The 12,170-nt window shown below is 51.2% G+C and overlaps 1 protein-coding gene across 1 annotated transcript; it reads left to right on the plus strand.

Moving 5' to 3' along the window:
- The first annotated feature begins 7,426 nt into the window (after positions 1 to 7,426).
- LOC101786455 (probable LRR receptor-like serine/threonine-protein kinase At1g34110) lies at positions 7,427 to 11,858 on the plus strand. The gene is made up of 2 exons (XM_004965947.4): positions 7,427 to 10,748; positions 11,145 to 11,858. The coding sequence occupies exons 1-2, from the start codon at positions 7,907 to 7,909 to the stop codon at positions 11,531 to 11,533; spliced, it is 3,231 nt and encodes a 1,076-aa protein (XP_004966004.1). The 5' UTR covers positions 7,427 to 7,906; the 3' UTR covers positions 11,534 to 11,858.
- Positions 11,859 to 12,170: the final 312 nt, after the last annotated feature.

The following is a 12,170-nucleotide window of genomic DNA, read 5'->3' on the forward strand; positions in this document are numbered from 1 at the left end:
CGATGAGGCTGACGTTTGGTTGGGCCAGGCTGGGTTGCCTATCATTGGGCCAACGAAACTGGCGGAGTAGTGCGGGCCGACGAGCTTATGGAAACTTGAGTGTGGGCCCGTTTGAGGCGTGTTGGCGCTTGGAATTCTCCGCAGCAACATTTTGGGCCTCTGTCTGTGTGCACGGCAGATTGGTCCGATTGGGCTGTTTGTTGCCACGTCGATTTTGTCCCTTTCAGGACAATTAGCAGCCCATAATCAAGTACTCGACCGTCAATCAAGATCCAAGAGTAGGGGCTACCGATGCTTAGCTAGTGCTCCGGCAGCACGAACTACAGGAAGCATTCACATTCACACACCTTTGACTAGTTGTTGGCTCCCCCGCTGGTTGTCTTGCTGTTGCATCGTGGATGCCGGATGCCCGGGCGGATCACTTCTCCCAATCCAATCCAGCGATGTGTTCTGTGACTTGGATGCGCCTACACTTCATCAAAACAAAAACGCATCTCACGCAATGCTGGCATTGGTATCCCAAGCTGACGGTACGATCAGAGGCAGAGCGGCAACAGTAGGGTTTGGGGCTCCATGCCCGGCCGGCCGGACGAAGATGCCCACCCATAACTGCTAGCAGTACTAGTAGCCAGCAAATGAACGAGCCCGTTTGGCCATTTCTCACAGCCTGGGTGCACAAAAAGCCAAGTAGATACAGATGCTTGCTCGATGCCCAGCTGATCACAGAGCCCCATGCAAAGCTTAACCGCTTAACCCCTCGCCTCAGTTAGGGAGAATACCTATGGCTACGAGCTCACTCACAAGTCACACACTGCTGCTCCCATCGTCGTCCTGCTCCTGCAGCAGCTGTAGGCGCTCTCGTCCTCGGTCTGCTCCAAATGATGCCTCAAGTGCACCCTCGCCGACACTTTCTCTATCCTGCTGTTTGGGTGGGTGGGCAGATAATTGGCGGTCATCATCGGTTCCTTAAAAGAAAATTAGCCGCCACGGCGATGCGGTACTGCTGGCTGGCTGGCATCGGGAAGGGGGTCTGCGATTAGGGCCCCGGTTAATTATTGTTAGCGCCGTTCGAGCCGCGCGGCTGCCCCGGCCGGCCCTGCGCTCCATGCCTGTGCGGCGTTGCGCTAGCGGCTATCTAGCCCTGTCACCGGGCGCGGGGACGTACGGCTCGGTGCTGACTTGGTGGGGGAATCTCTTGTGCCGTAAGGTAGCTACTACCGCCACACTCTTGTGCCGTAAGGTATAGTAGTGTACCATACCAACCAGACGTAGGAAAACAGTGATCGAGAGGCTTTACCAGCGTCATGTAGCCAGGCACACTGCTTGTGCTGTTGGGTATGCAAAGGATGAGGTACCAACGACTGCTAATTTGGTTGTGTGTCGGGATGCCGACTAGCTGCCCCGTGTGTGTTCTTGAATCATGAGCTCTTACTCGATCGATTGTGGTCTTTGTGGAGCATCCGGGTTCATGCTAGATATATTTGAAAAGGACATGTTAGATTGAGTTGCGTACCTAGAAACTCAAAAAATTAGAAACCTATGAATTCTTTCGGTACGCACGCACACAATCCTCGTGTGTTTCCATATCATTTTTAGAGAAAGGTTAAACTTTGCAAGGTTTGGTTGCCAATAGTTGGCAAATTATATGAAGTTACAAATTCTTTTGGTACAAAATTTACGCTAATGTCTTCATATTCAATGTGCCTCTAATAAAATGAAGTTGGTTCTATAGCAATTGATGATAAGATATTATAAGAGTACTCCTCCTATTTTTTTTACATGCCATATTTGTTTTGTCCTAAGTCAAATTTGTAGAAAAATATAACAATAACTATCCTATCAAACATATGCACTATCAAAATATATTCCATAGTGGATCCAATTAAGCAAAATTGGTATTGTATATGTTATATTTTTCTATAAACTTGATCAAAGTTGGATAAATTTGACTTACAACAAAGTAAATGTGACATGTAAAAAATATAGGACAAGTGATTAATAGTCAAATTCTAGCACTTTGAAAGGTTTTTCCTACGAAAATACATTTTTATTAACAAATAGAGAGGGTAAATAGGAACAACATTTATCTTGGGTTGGGCTAGGGCTACCAATCTAGGCCCAGCTCTCGAAGCTGGTTCCTCTAGTCCTTCATAAACTCCTGCTACGTCTGGTTTTTTTTAGACATGATATTTCAAAAGAAAGAGTTACAGATAATCAAAATATATTTTATGATGATTCTATTAACATCAAATTTTATGTTACTCCCTCTTGTCATGAATTAGTGAAATTTTGAAGTCAGCTTAAGTCAGTCATCTCAAACTTTAGTTGTGTATTACGTACGTTTTATGTTTTGAGTTTGAATATTTGAAAAACCATAGGAGCAGATTTTTCTTGAAATATAGTTTCATGAAGGCATACTTTTGCTGTAATATACCAAAAAGGTACTAGTAAAAGAATAAGTCAAATTTGTATTCGTGGTTGGAAGGATTACCCGGTCTACGAGTATTTCGATCTTGATGGTGAAATCCAGAAATTTTGTTAGGATCTATATTTGGAATCAGTGTAGTATATATGAAGTTAAGAAAGTGCAGGCGTACTACGAAGAACTGCGTACACACGAAAGACGACCGATTACTACTACTAGTACACTGTTGTTACACAACGGGACGTTAATTTGCTCGGAGTACCATGCAAATTGTCAGTCCATCAAACAAACCACCGTTACCATCGACCGTTAACGCTTGCCTACAGGCCTACTGCAGCTGCACCACGGGTGGCTACTAACGACTTGGCTTTGCTGACCGGCCGTGCACCAACAAGTGAACAGCTCGACCCACGCCGAACGCGCGAGATAGTCGGGGGGACAGTGGCCACGCCGCCGTGGTAAAAACCCAGCATGAAACCTCGTGCCGGCGACGCCGATCGAGCTCGAGCCACCACTGCTCCACCCGTGCCGGCGCGGGATGGTGGGGGCGAGGCGCCGCTGCTCCTCGCTCTTTCCCTGGGCAGGAGCCACGAGAGGTGGCAGTGAAGACCTGAAGGTGAGAGAGGGAGAGGATGGCGCGGTCACTGACTTTTACTGCGAGTCTGCGACCCATCCAAGACCCGCGGCGTGCCGACTGCTACGGCCGAGTGCGTATGCCGACGACCGGCACATGACACGCGGGCCTCACGTGCGCCTCCGGATTTCCCAAGGATTTCGCCGTACGACCGCGCGCAGATGTTTATGCCAAGCTCTCACCTCACGGACGGTAGGGCCGGGACGGTTGGGGGCGAGGCGACGATGATCACCGACAGCCGGCCTGGTCCAAGTATCACCCACACGCCCACATCCACATCCGCATCCGGTCGGGTTCGGGTCTTCAAGTTGGACAGGGGCCATCGAGCTGTTTTGGAGTGTCTCATAAGCCTCTCCAATCGTTTGTGGTGGGCGCTCATGAGCTTGCTGTACTCATGCACATGCTAATTGGGGTAACACTTCGTTGTCATCTTGATGCGACAATTTAATACTCTTACATCATCAAATACTTCATACATAATTTATGTTCAATTTTTGAACGAATTTTATTCTAGATGTCATATATTTATAGATAGAGATAATATATATATCACACTTATTTCGCCGGTCCTATATCCATTCATCCATGTTATGGTATACATAATCGGTTCTACATCCATTGTCATCCTATTTCATCGGACGGCTCATGTTGCATTCTGCCTTACCCATCACCCCGCCACATTGAGCACCATCTTGTCTCTCATCTCTACTAACGGCTTGGCCCTATCACACCATTGTTACCCTTGTCGGCTATGGTAGTTATTGCAATCATCAATTGTTGTCTTCTATTATCGTATTTGTTGTTCTTGTTGTCCCTTGCCGGCCAGTAAACAACCCTAGGTTTGGTTACGACCGCCACTGCATCAACCAGAAGAAAATAAACCATCGACACATCGAGCAAATTGCAAGCTCAAAATTTTCTTAAACAAACATAAAGGCTAGAAAATCATCCGATTTCAGCGTTTCATTTTTACACTTGCAAACCATGTTTTGGAGTCGCCACTGATAAACTTTTGTATAGCTAGTAAACGAGTCGGATCTCATGGAGACAATATGTGAGCACAACCCGGCCCACTATCTGACAGTCCCAGTGTTGGTCCCATGTCCCAAGATAAAATGTCTCGTGCGGGCACAGTCAAAAAAGGATAAGAACAACCTTAAATAAAGTCATTTCAAACTAAAATATTTTCTGTCAGATGCTTCACAGACCGGCCTACGAGCCTGCCCCTGTCACATTACTTGTTTTTTCAGTGTTATTTGGCCCAGGATTTTTCATCATGCCCTTTTCTGAACGTACTTGCCCACACCTTCAGCACGCTAATATGATTGTTGAAACATAATTATACTACCATTCCTGGTAGTCCCGTATGATTGCAGTGTCTTATTCGATATTAATAAAGGACCTACTTCGTATGCTATTCGAGTAGTTTGATCTTGATGACCAATTTCGAATGCAGAAAAAAACGACTATTTAATTAAAAAATGCAGAATAATTCAAGTGAAGTCGTTGTAGAGCTGCTACCCGGCCCCCTAGCCTGCACTTTAATTTTTTTTTCAAAACAGAGGTGGACTTTGTTAACTCATGCTGATGCTACAGTGTGTGCAATGATCTCGGGAGTTCGCCGTAGCCACACTGTTGATGACATCTTTCTACAAGAGCACTTCAAATATGTACATAAAAACTTAAAACGTCCAATATAATCAACTATAATAGGGAGCTTGCTGATTGTTCTATCTATCGACAATGTATCCATCTTTGTGTTCATGTCATTGTAAACTCTGAACCGTTGTTCCAATGAATGAATGAATGAATGAGCCAACTTTTTTCTTTAACAAAAAACTATACTAGGGAGTAGATTCGCTTAGCCATTGTTTTAGGAGACATTTTACGTTACGTTAAGCACTCTTTGCCGATGAAGTTTTAGCGGTAAAAAAGATTCAGGTCAAGCACTCCTTACGCTCATTCTTAGTGGAGGTTTCATGAGCAATAAATAAGCTATCATGTAGTTAATTTTGATGACATGGCACATTATTTATGTCTTGCATGTAGTCTTAGAAATAATAAAAAAATGAAACAATGCATTGTGTGACCTATTTTATCTATAAACTAAATGCTCTTTTGCTTATGTAGTATTTTTGGAAACATAAATATGAAATCTTACACCGAGAATAACCTTGCAGAAGAAGTTTTCACGGTGATTAGAGCTTATGACTCGTTCTCACACAAAGCCGAAACATTTCAGCAGAGAGCAGCAACATGAGCCTGTTTGCTTCAGCTTATAAACCGACTGAAAAGCTGAAATGGCTGATTTGTTGTGAGAGGAAAACACTGTTTGGTGGCTGATAAGCCAGCTGAATAAGCTGAAGCGATCACGCTGCATGTTAGTACAAACGGCTACAATTTCCCCCTTTGTTTAACCCAATTCCCCAAACCCACCCACCTCCAACCCCTTGGAAACCCCACCCCCACAATTATCACCCTCCCATCTTTTCACCCTGTTCACAGCACGGTAAAAAAAAAAACCAACCAAAGGCGCCCACAGTCCACACTCCACAGCAAGAAAAGAACACACACAGTCTCGCAGAGGTTAAAAAAAAATTAACCAAAGGTGCAGTAAATACAACCAAAGGCATCCACCACGCCACACCACCCTCTCTGCCTTTAGACCGGAACCCAACGGGGCCATGAGAGAGACGGGGGTTAAAATTTTAATCCCCGTTAAGAATCCCAAAACTTGGAAACGGGCGCTTGCTTAGCTGCTTGCATTTGCACTGCCCCCCCTCCCTCCCTCTCTCATTAAGCGCTTTTACTTTAAACACGCTGCCCCATGCGATGAGGAGCAAGCTTGCAGGCTGCTCGCTTGCCTAGCTCCCAATATCATCAAATGCTCGGGCTTCCCAAGGATTCTGACCCGAGGCTGGGGCAAATTGGCTGAAATGCCCCTGGAGTTCTGGGAGGGGGTCTGTGGGGTGTGGCCTAGGGTTTTGAGGGTAGAAACGGGTGCTGAGAGGCAGCGGCGTTTTGGGATTTGCACGGTTGGGGATTAGCGACGGGGATAAGCGAGAGCGAGCGGCTTTATTATTATTGGTCGGACGGCATGGGCTGCGTGTCGCCGCGATCCCTATATGGGCTTTGGCGCGGCTGTTGGGCCCGTTTAGCCGGAAGCCCATCCCGCCCAAACGCCTAATTTTGGGAATTTTTTAATGCAAGCGCGGGGAAATCATAAAACCTTTTTTCCGACCTTATTTTCACGTCGTCATCGTACTGTCATGTGGACTGAATGAGCAAATGCCCTTTTTCTCTGTAGCCACTGGTTTCCTGCTAATCAGAGCTCCCTTTTGGTTATCATGGGTCCTGCTAAAGATTATACAAAAACCAAGCATCAAATGCCATGGTCCTTTGGTCAAAATATCTGGCTTCTAATAAGTGGCTCCTTTTGCACTAGCACACTTGCACTGACAAGCATCAAATACCTCTTGTATGCTGCTTAACAGATACGACCCCTATTTCCCGGACGAGCCGCAACTTTGTGCTACTATCCTACCACATCAAAAGAGTTCAAATAAACGCAAGAAATGTTATGAATCAATTATAAACTCTCCACTACTAAAAGCAGTAGCGGTAGTAGTACTCCATGTTTCGATGCGATCTAACGTTAGCCACCAATAACAACTCGTGAACTGCGCTGGTGATTAGCTCCCATGGAAAAGTGCCCTTGTTCAAGGCCAAAGCTTCTCGCTCTCCGGCCTAAAAAGACCGGAACAGGGCCATTCTCTGGAGAGGCTGGCAGGTGGGCCCTGCCTCTGTGGAACCCGGAGCAGCCTTGGTATGCTCGAGCTGGATATCATCCCGGACACGATCCCACAGGCCTCCGGTTTGGCCTTGTCACTGGTGCGGTTTCCACGTGCTTGTCCCGGTGATCTTCACACTCTCCCTCCGTAATCTCTGGTAGAGAGAAAACTATCCCTACCCTTATTTTCTTTTGCTGGTGCAGATATAGAGCAGTAGAGGTTTACCAAGTTGCATTTCCATGCGGTTTCGTCGTGAAACGGACGCACAAGGCGCTGCAACAATCCAGCTGCCAGCGTTTTTTCGGTTACCCAAAAAAAGAGGCTTTACAACGCCACAAGAAGATGCAAAAATCACTCTGCTTTGTGTGCTCACGAGAAGGACACAAAAAAATTGCCTACGCAGGCATCAATCATCAGGAGATTAGGGTGAAAAGGAGGCACAAATGGAGCCAAGCAGCAAGTGGCCAAAGCCTCAAACTAGACAAGTAAACTCACTCATCAACAGTGACACTTCTTTGGTAGCCCCCATTAAATACTGCTCCGGCTCCCAAGAACCCCAGATAAGACCAAAACGACCGGGGTTTAACCCACCCCAAATCAAGGGTTTAAGCAAGGCAACCCAACAATTACTACTAGTTCTCCTCTACTCCAAACTCTTATCTCCTTGCTGAGCAGCGAGCACACATAACTGAAGCGAGGAAGAAGAGGGGAGAGAGACGGCAGTCACGGCTTCCATATGCTAGTTGGGTGCGGCACAAGCAACGGCACCTGAAAGCGAGCCAGCGACCTCCACCTCGCCACTCGCCTCCTCCTCACGCCCCGCGATCCCAACCCCCACATGCCTCGGCGACCACCTCGTCCTTCTCCCTGACTCGCCGGTCGCCGCCTCTCTTCCCACTCGCAAGCGATCGGCCGGGCGCGCGCATGCCGTGAGCTCGCCGTGCCCGCCGGCCGCTCGCTCTCTCGGTTGGAAGGGAACAAAAAAGTCGTCGCCTTTTCCGGTTCCCGCGGCGGGTTCTTGATCGAGGCGGCTGCTGATAATAAGAGACGGCAATAATGGCGTGCCACCGGCGGGCCCGGCTGCTCCCCGTGGTGGCCGTCCTCGCCGCCGCGCTCGTGGCGCTGTCGGTGGGGCCGGCCGCGGCGCTGTCGCCGGACGGCAAGGCGCTGCTGTCGCTGCTGCCGGGCGCGGCGCCGTCGCCCGTACTGCCGTCGTGGGACCCCAAGGCGGCGACGCCGTGCTCGTGGCAGGGCGTCACGTGCTCGCCGCAGAGCCGGGTGGTATCGCTCTCGCTGCCCAACACCTTCCTCAACCTCTCGTCGCTGCCGCCGCCGCTCGCCGCTCTCTCGTCGCTGCAGCTGCTCAACCTCTCTACCTGCAACATCTCCGGGACAATCCCGCCGTCGTACGCGTCGCTCTCCGCGCTGCGCGTGCTGGACCTCTCCTCGAACGCGCTCACGGGCGACATCCCCGACGAGCTCGGCGCGCTGTCGGAGCTCCAGTTCCTGCTCCTCAACTCCAACCGCCTCACCGGCGGCATCCCGCGGTCGCTCGCCAACCTCTCCGCGCTCCAGGTGCTCTGCGTCCAGGACAACCTCCTCAACGGCACCATACCGGCGTCGCTCGGCGCGCTCGCCGCGCTCCAGCAGTTCCGCGTCGGCGGCAACCCGGCGCTGTCGGGCCCCATCCCGCCCTCGCTCGGCGCGCTCTCCAACCTCACCGTCTTCGGCGCCGCCGCCACCGCGCTGTCGGGCCCCATCCCGGAGGAGCTCGGCAACCTCGTCAATCTGCAGACGCTGGCGCTGTACGACACCGCCGTGTCCGGCTCCATCCCCGCCGCGCTCGGCGGCTGCGTCGAGCTGCGCAACCTCTATCTCCACATGAACAAGCTCACCGGCCCGATACCGCCGGAGCTCGGGCGGCTGCAGAAGCTCACCAGCCTGCTCCTCTGGGGCAACGCCCTCTCCGGGAAGATTCCGCCGGAGCTCTCCAACTGCTCCGCGCTGGTGGTGCTCGACCTGTCGGGCAACCGGCTCGCCGGCGAGGTTCCCGCGGCGCTCGGGCGGCTCGGCGCGCTCGAGCAGCTGCACCTCTCCGACAACCAACTCACCGGGCGCATCCCGCCGGAGCTCAGCAACCTGAGCAGCCTCACCGCGCTGCAGCTCGACAAGAACGGCTTCTCCGGCGCGATCCCGCCACAGCTCGGGGAGCTCAAGTCGCTGCAGGTGCTGTTCCTCTGGGGCAACGCGCTCTCCGGCACGATCCCGCCGTCGCTGGGCAACTGCACCGAGCTGTACGCGCTGGACCTGTCCAAGAACCGGCTCTCCGGCGGGATCCCCGACGAGGTGTTCGCGCTGCAGAAGCTCAGCAAGCTGCTGCTGCTCGGCAACGCGCTCTCCGGCCCGCTCCCGCCGACCGTTGCCAACTGCGTGTCGTTGGTGCGCCTCCGGCTCGGCGAGAACAAGCTCGCCGGCGACATACCCAGAGAGATCGGCAAGCTACAGAACCTGGTGTTCCTGGACCTGTACTCCAACAGGTTTACGGGAACGCTGCCTGCCGAGCTCGCCAACGTCACGGTGTTGGAGCTCCTCGACGTGCACAACAACAGCTTCACCGGCAGCATACCGCCGCAGTTCGGGGAGCTCATGAACCTGGAACAGCTCGACCTGAGCATGAACAACCTCACCGGCGAGATACCGGCCAGCTTCGGCAACTTCAGCTACCTCAACAAGCTCATCCTGAGCGGCAACAATCTGTCGGGGCCGTTGCCCAAGTCGATTCGGAACCTGCAGAAGCTGACCATGCTGGACCTCAGCAACAACAGCTTCTCCGGCCCGATACCGCCAGAGATTGGTGAGCTGTCAAGCCTAGGAATCAGCCTGGACCTGAGCTCCAACAGGTTTGTCGGCGAGCTGCCTGAAGAGATGTCCGGCTTGACGCAGCTCCAGTCACTCAACCTCGCGAGCAACGGGCTCTACGGCAGCATCTCGGTCCTGGGCGCGCTCACCAGCCTGACATCCCTCAACATCTCGTACAACAACTTCTCCGGCGCGATCCCGGTGACACCATTCTTCAAGACATTGTCGTCAAACTCCTACATTGGCAATGCCAACCTCTGCGAGTCCTACGACGGCCACACCTGTGCGTCGGATATGGTTCGTAGGTCGGCCCTGAAGACGGTCAAGACTGTGATCCTCGTCTGCGCCGTTCTGGGGTCAGTCACGCTTCTACTTGTCGTGGTTTGGATTCTGATCAACAGAAACAGGAAGCTTGCCGGCGAGAAGGCGATGAGCTTGTCGGGTGCGGGCGGTGATGATTTCTCCAACCCCTGGACGTTTACACCGTTCCAGAAGCTCAACTTCAGCATCGACAACATCTTGGCCTGCCTTAGGGACGAGAATGTGATCGGCAAAGGTTGCTCTGGAGTGGTGTACAGAGCCGAGATGCCCAATGGAGAGATTATCGCTGTGAAGAAGCTCTGGAAAGCCGGTAAGGATGAGCCGATCGATGCCTTTGCCGCTGAGATTCAGATTCTGGGCCACATCAGGCACCGGAACATCGTGAAGCTGCTGGGGTACTGCTCCAACAGGTCTGTAAAGCTCCTGCTCTACAACTACATACCCAACGGCAACTTGCAGCAGCTCCTGAAGGAGAACAGGAGTCTGGACTGGGACACCCGGTACAAGATCGCCGTTGGGACAGCGCAGGGGCTGGCCTACCTGCACCATGACTGCGTCCCGGCCATTCTCCACCGGGACGTCAAGTGCAATAACATACTGCTCGATTCAAAGTATGAGGCCTACTTGGCTGATTTTGGACTGGCCAAGCTGATGAACTCCCCCAATTATCATCATGCCATGTCACGCATTGCAGGTTCCTACGGCTACATTGCTCCAGGCAAGTAATTCTTTCACAGCTACTATGTACTAATCTACATTTCTCTGTTCTCGCTTCGTTAGTGTTGAGACTATAGTGTAGAATAGCAGCAACACCAATTAATGCCACAGCTCAGTGCTTCTTTGGGAAATGCTGCGGTTAAGCAAGAATCTTTGACCTTTAGTTGCTTCTAGCAATCTTAGCCTTGTTCTGCATCCATGACCATGACTCAATTGCTTGTGGCTTAAGCTGGTAGCAGTGATCACTCTGACTAAACACTAAATGAAGTTGTCCATGCCGAGGTTGTACATACTACCAGTTCCTCGCATCACAAGCATCGTTGCCAATCGGGATATGTTGACTTGATAATGCTAAACAAGTTCTTGATTATTAACATTTGTCTTGCATATATTTCAGAGTATGCGTACACGAGCAACATCACCGAGAAGAGCGACGTGTACAGCTACGGCGTGGTGCTGCTGGAGATCCTGAGCGGTCGGAGCGCGATCGAGCCGGTGGTGGGCGAGGCCAGCCTGCACATCGTGGAGTGGGCGAAGAAGAAAATGGGCAGCTACGAGCCGGCGGTGAACATCCTGGACCCGAAGCTGCGGGGCATGCCCGACCAGCTGGTGCAGGAGATGCTGCAGACACTGGGCGTGGCCATCTTCTGCGTGAACGCGGCGCCCGCGGAGCGGCCGACGATGAAGGAGGTGGTGGCACTGCTCAAGGAGGTGAAGAGCCCGCCCGAGGAGTGGGCCAAGACGTCGCAGCAGCCGCTCATCAAGCCCGGCAGCCAGCAGGGGTGACAGATCCGCCGGTGCAGATCGGAGGGTGGGTTCTCTTTTGGATGGTTTCGAAACATCGATGGAGACGATGAAGAGCTAGCATTCGTTGTAGCTGAGGTTCAGTGGTATACATGCAGATTGCAGGTAGAACCGTAGAAGAAGTGGAGAGGAGACAGAAGGGGAATGGAGTAGGTTTTTGATAATTCAGGGCTAGCTTAGCTTTGGTTAGGCGATTCTTGTACAGCTCGTTCGAAATGGTGTCGCAGCCCGGTTTGCGGTGACTTGGAATGGGAAATTTTCTGGGTTGTCTGATGCTCTTGCAATACATCATCCGTGTGTTCGTTTTTTTTTTTTTTTGGCTACGTGCACAATGCTGCCACCGTTAGTAGTAGCTGTTCAGGGGCTTATTGAATCCCAGATTTCACCGCAGTGCAGAGCATGAGAAGATTTTTGCTACCAGTACCACCTGTGAACTCACCATTTGAAACTCAAGCCTTACCAACAGCATTGATATGCAGAGACTTCATGTACAAATGTACAATGCACTTTGATCAGCTCAATTCAAAAACATACACATGTGATTTCAATTTCGTGCATGAATCATCATTATTGAGAAAGCCCGGCTCGATCAAAATCTTTGTCGTTTCTGAACGTGCAG

Source organism: Setaria italica, chromosome IV (assembly GCF_000263155.2).
Source record: "Setaria italica strain Yugu1 chromosome IV, Setaria_italica_v2.0, whole genome shotgun sequence".
NCBI classification, from domain to species: Eukaryota; Viridiplantae; Streptophyta; class Magnoliopsida; order Poales; family Poaceae; genus Setaria; species Setaria italica.

Excerpts from the sequence above, each read along its gene's own strand:
- LOC101786455 (XM_004965947.4), top strand. The coding sequence starts at position 7,907 with ATGGCGTGCCACCGGCGGGCCCGGCTGCTCCCCGTGGTGGCCGTCCTC. Across the intron at positions 10,749-11,144 it reads CTACGGCTACATTGCTCCAG|AGTATGCGTACACGAGCAAC; the intron begins GCAAGTAATTCT and ends CATATATTTCAG.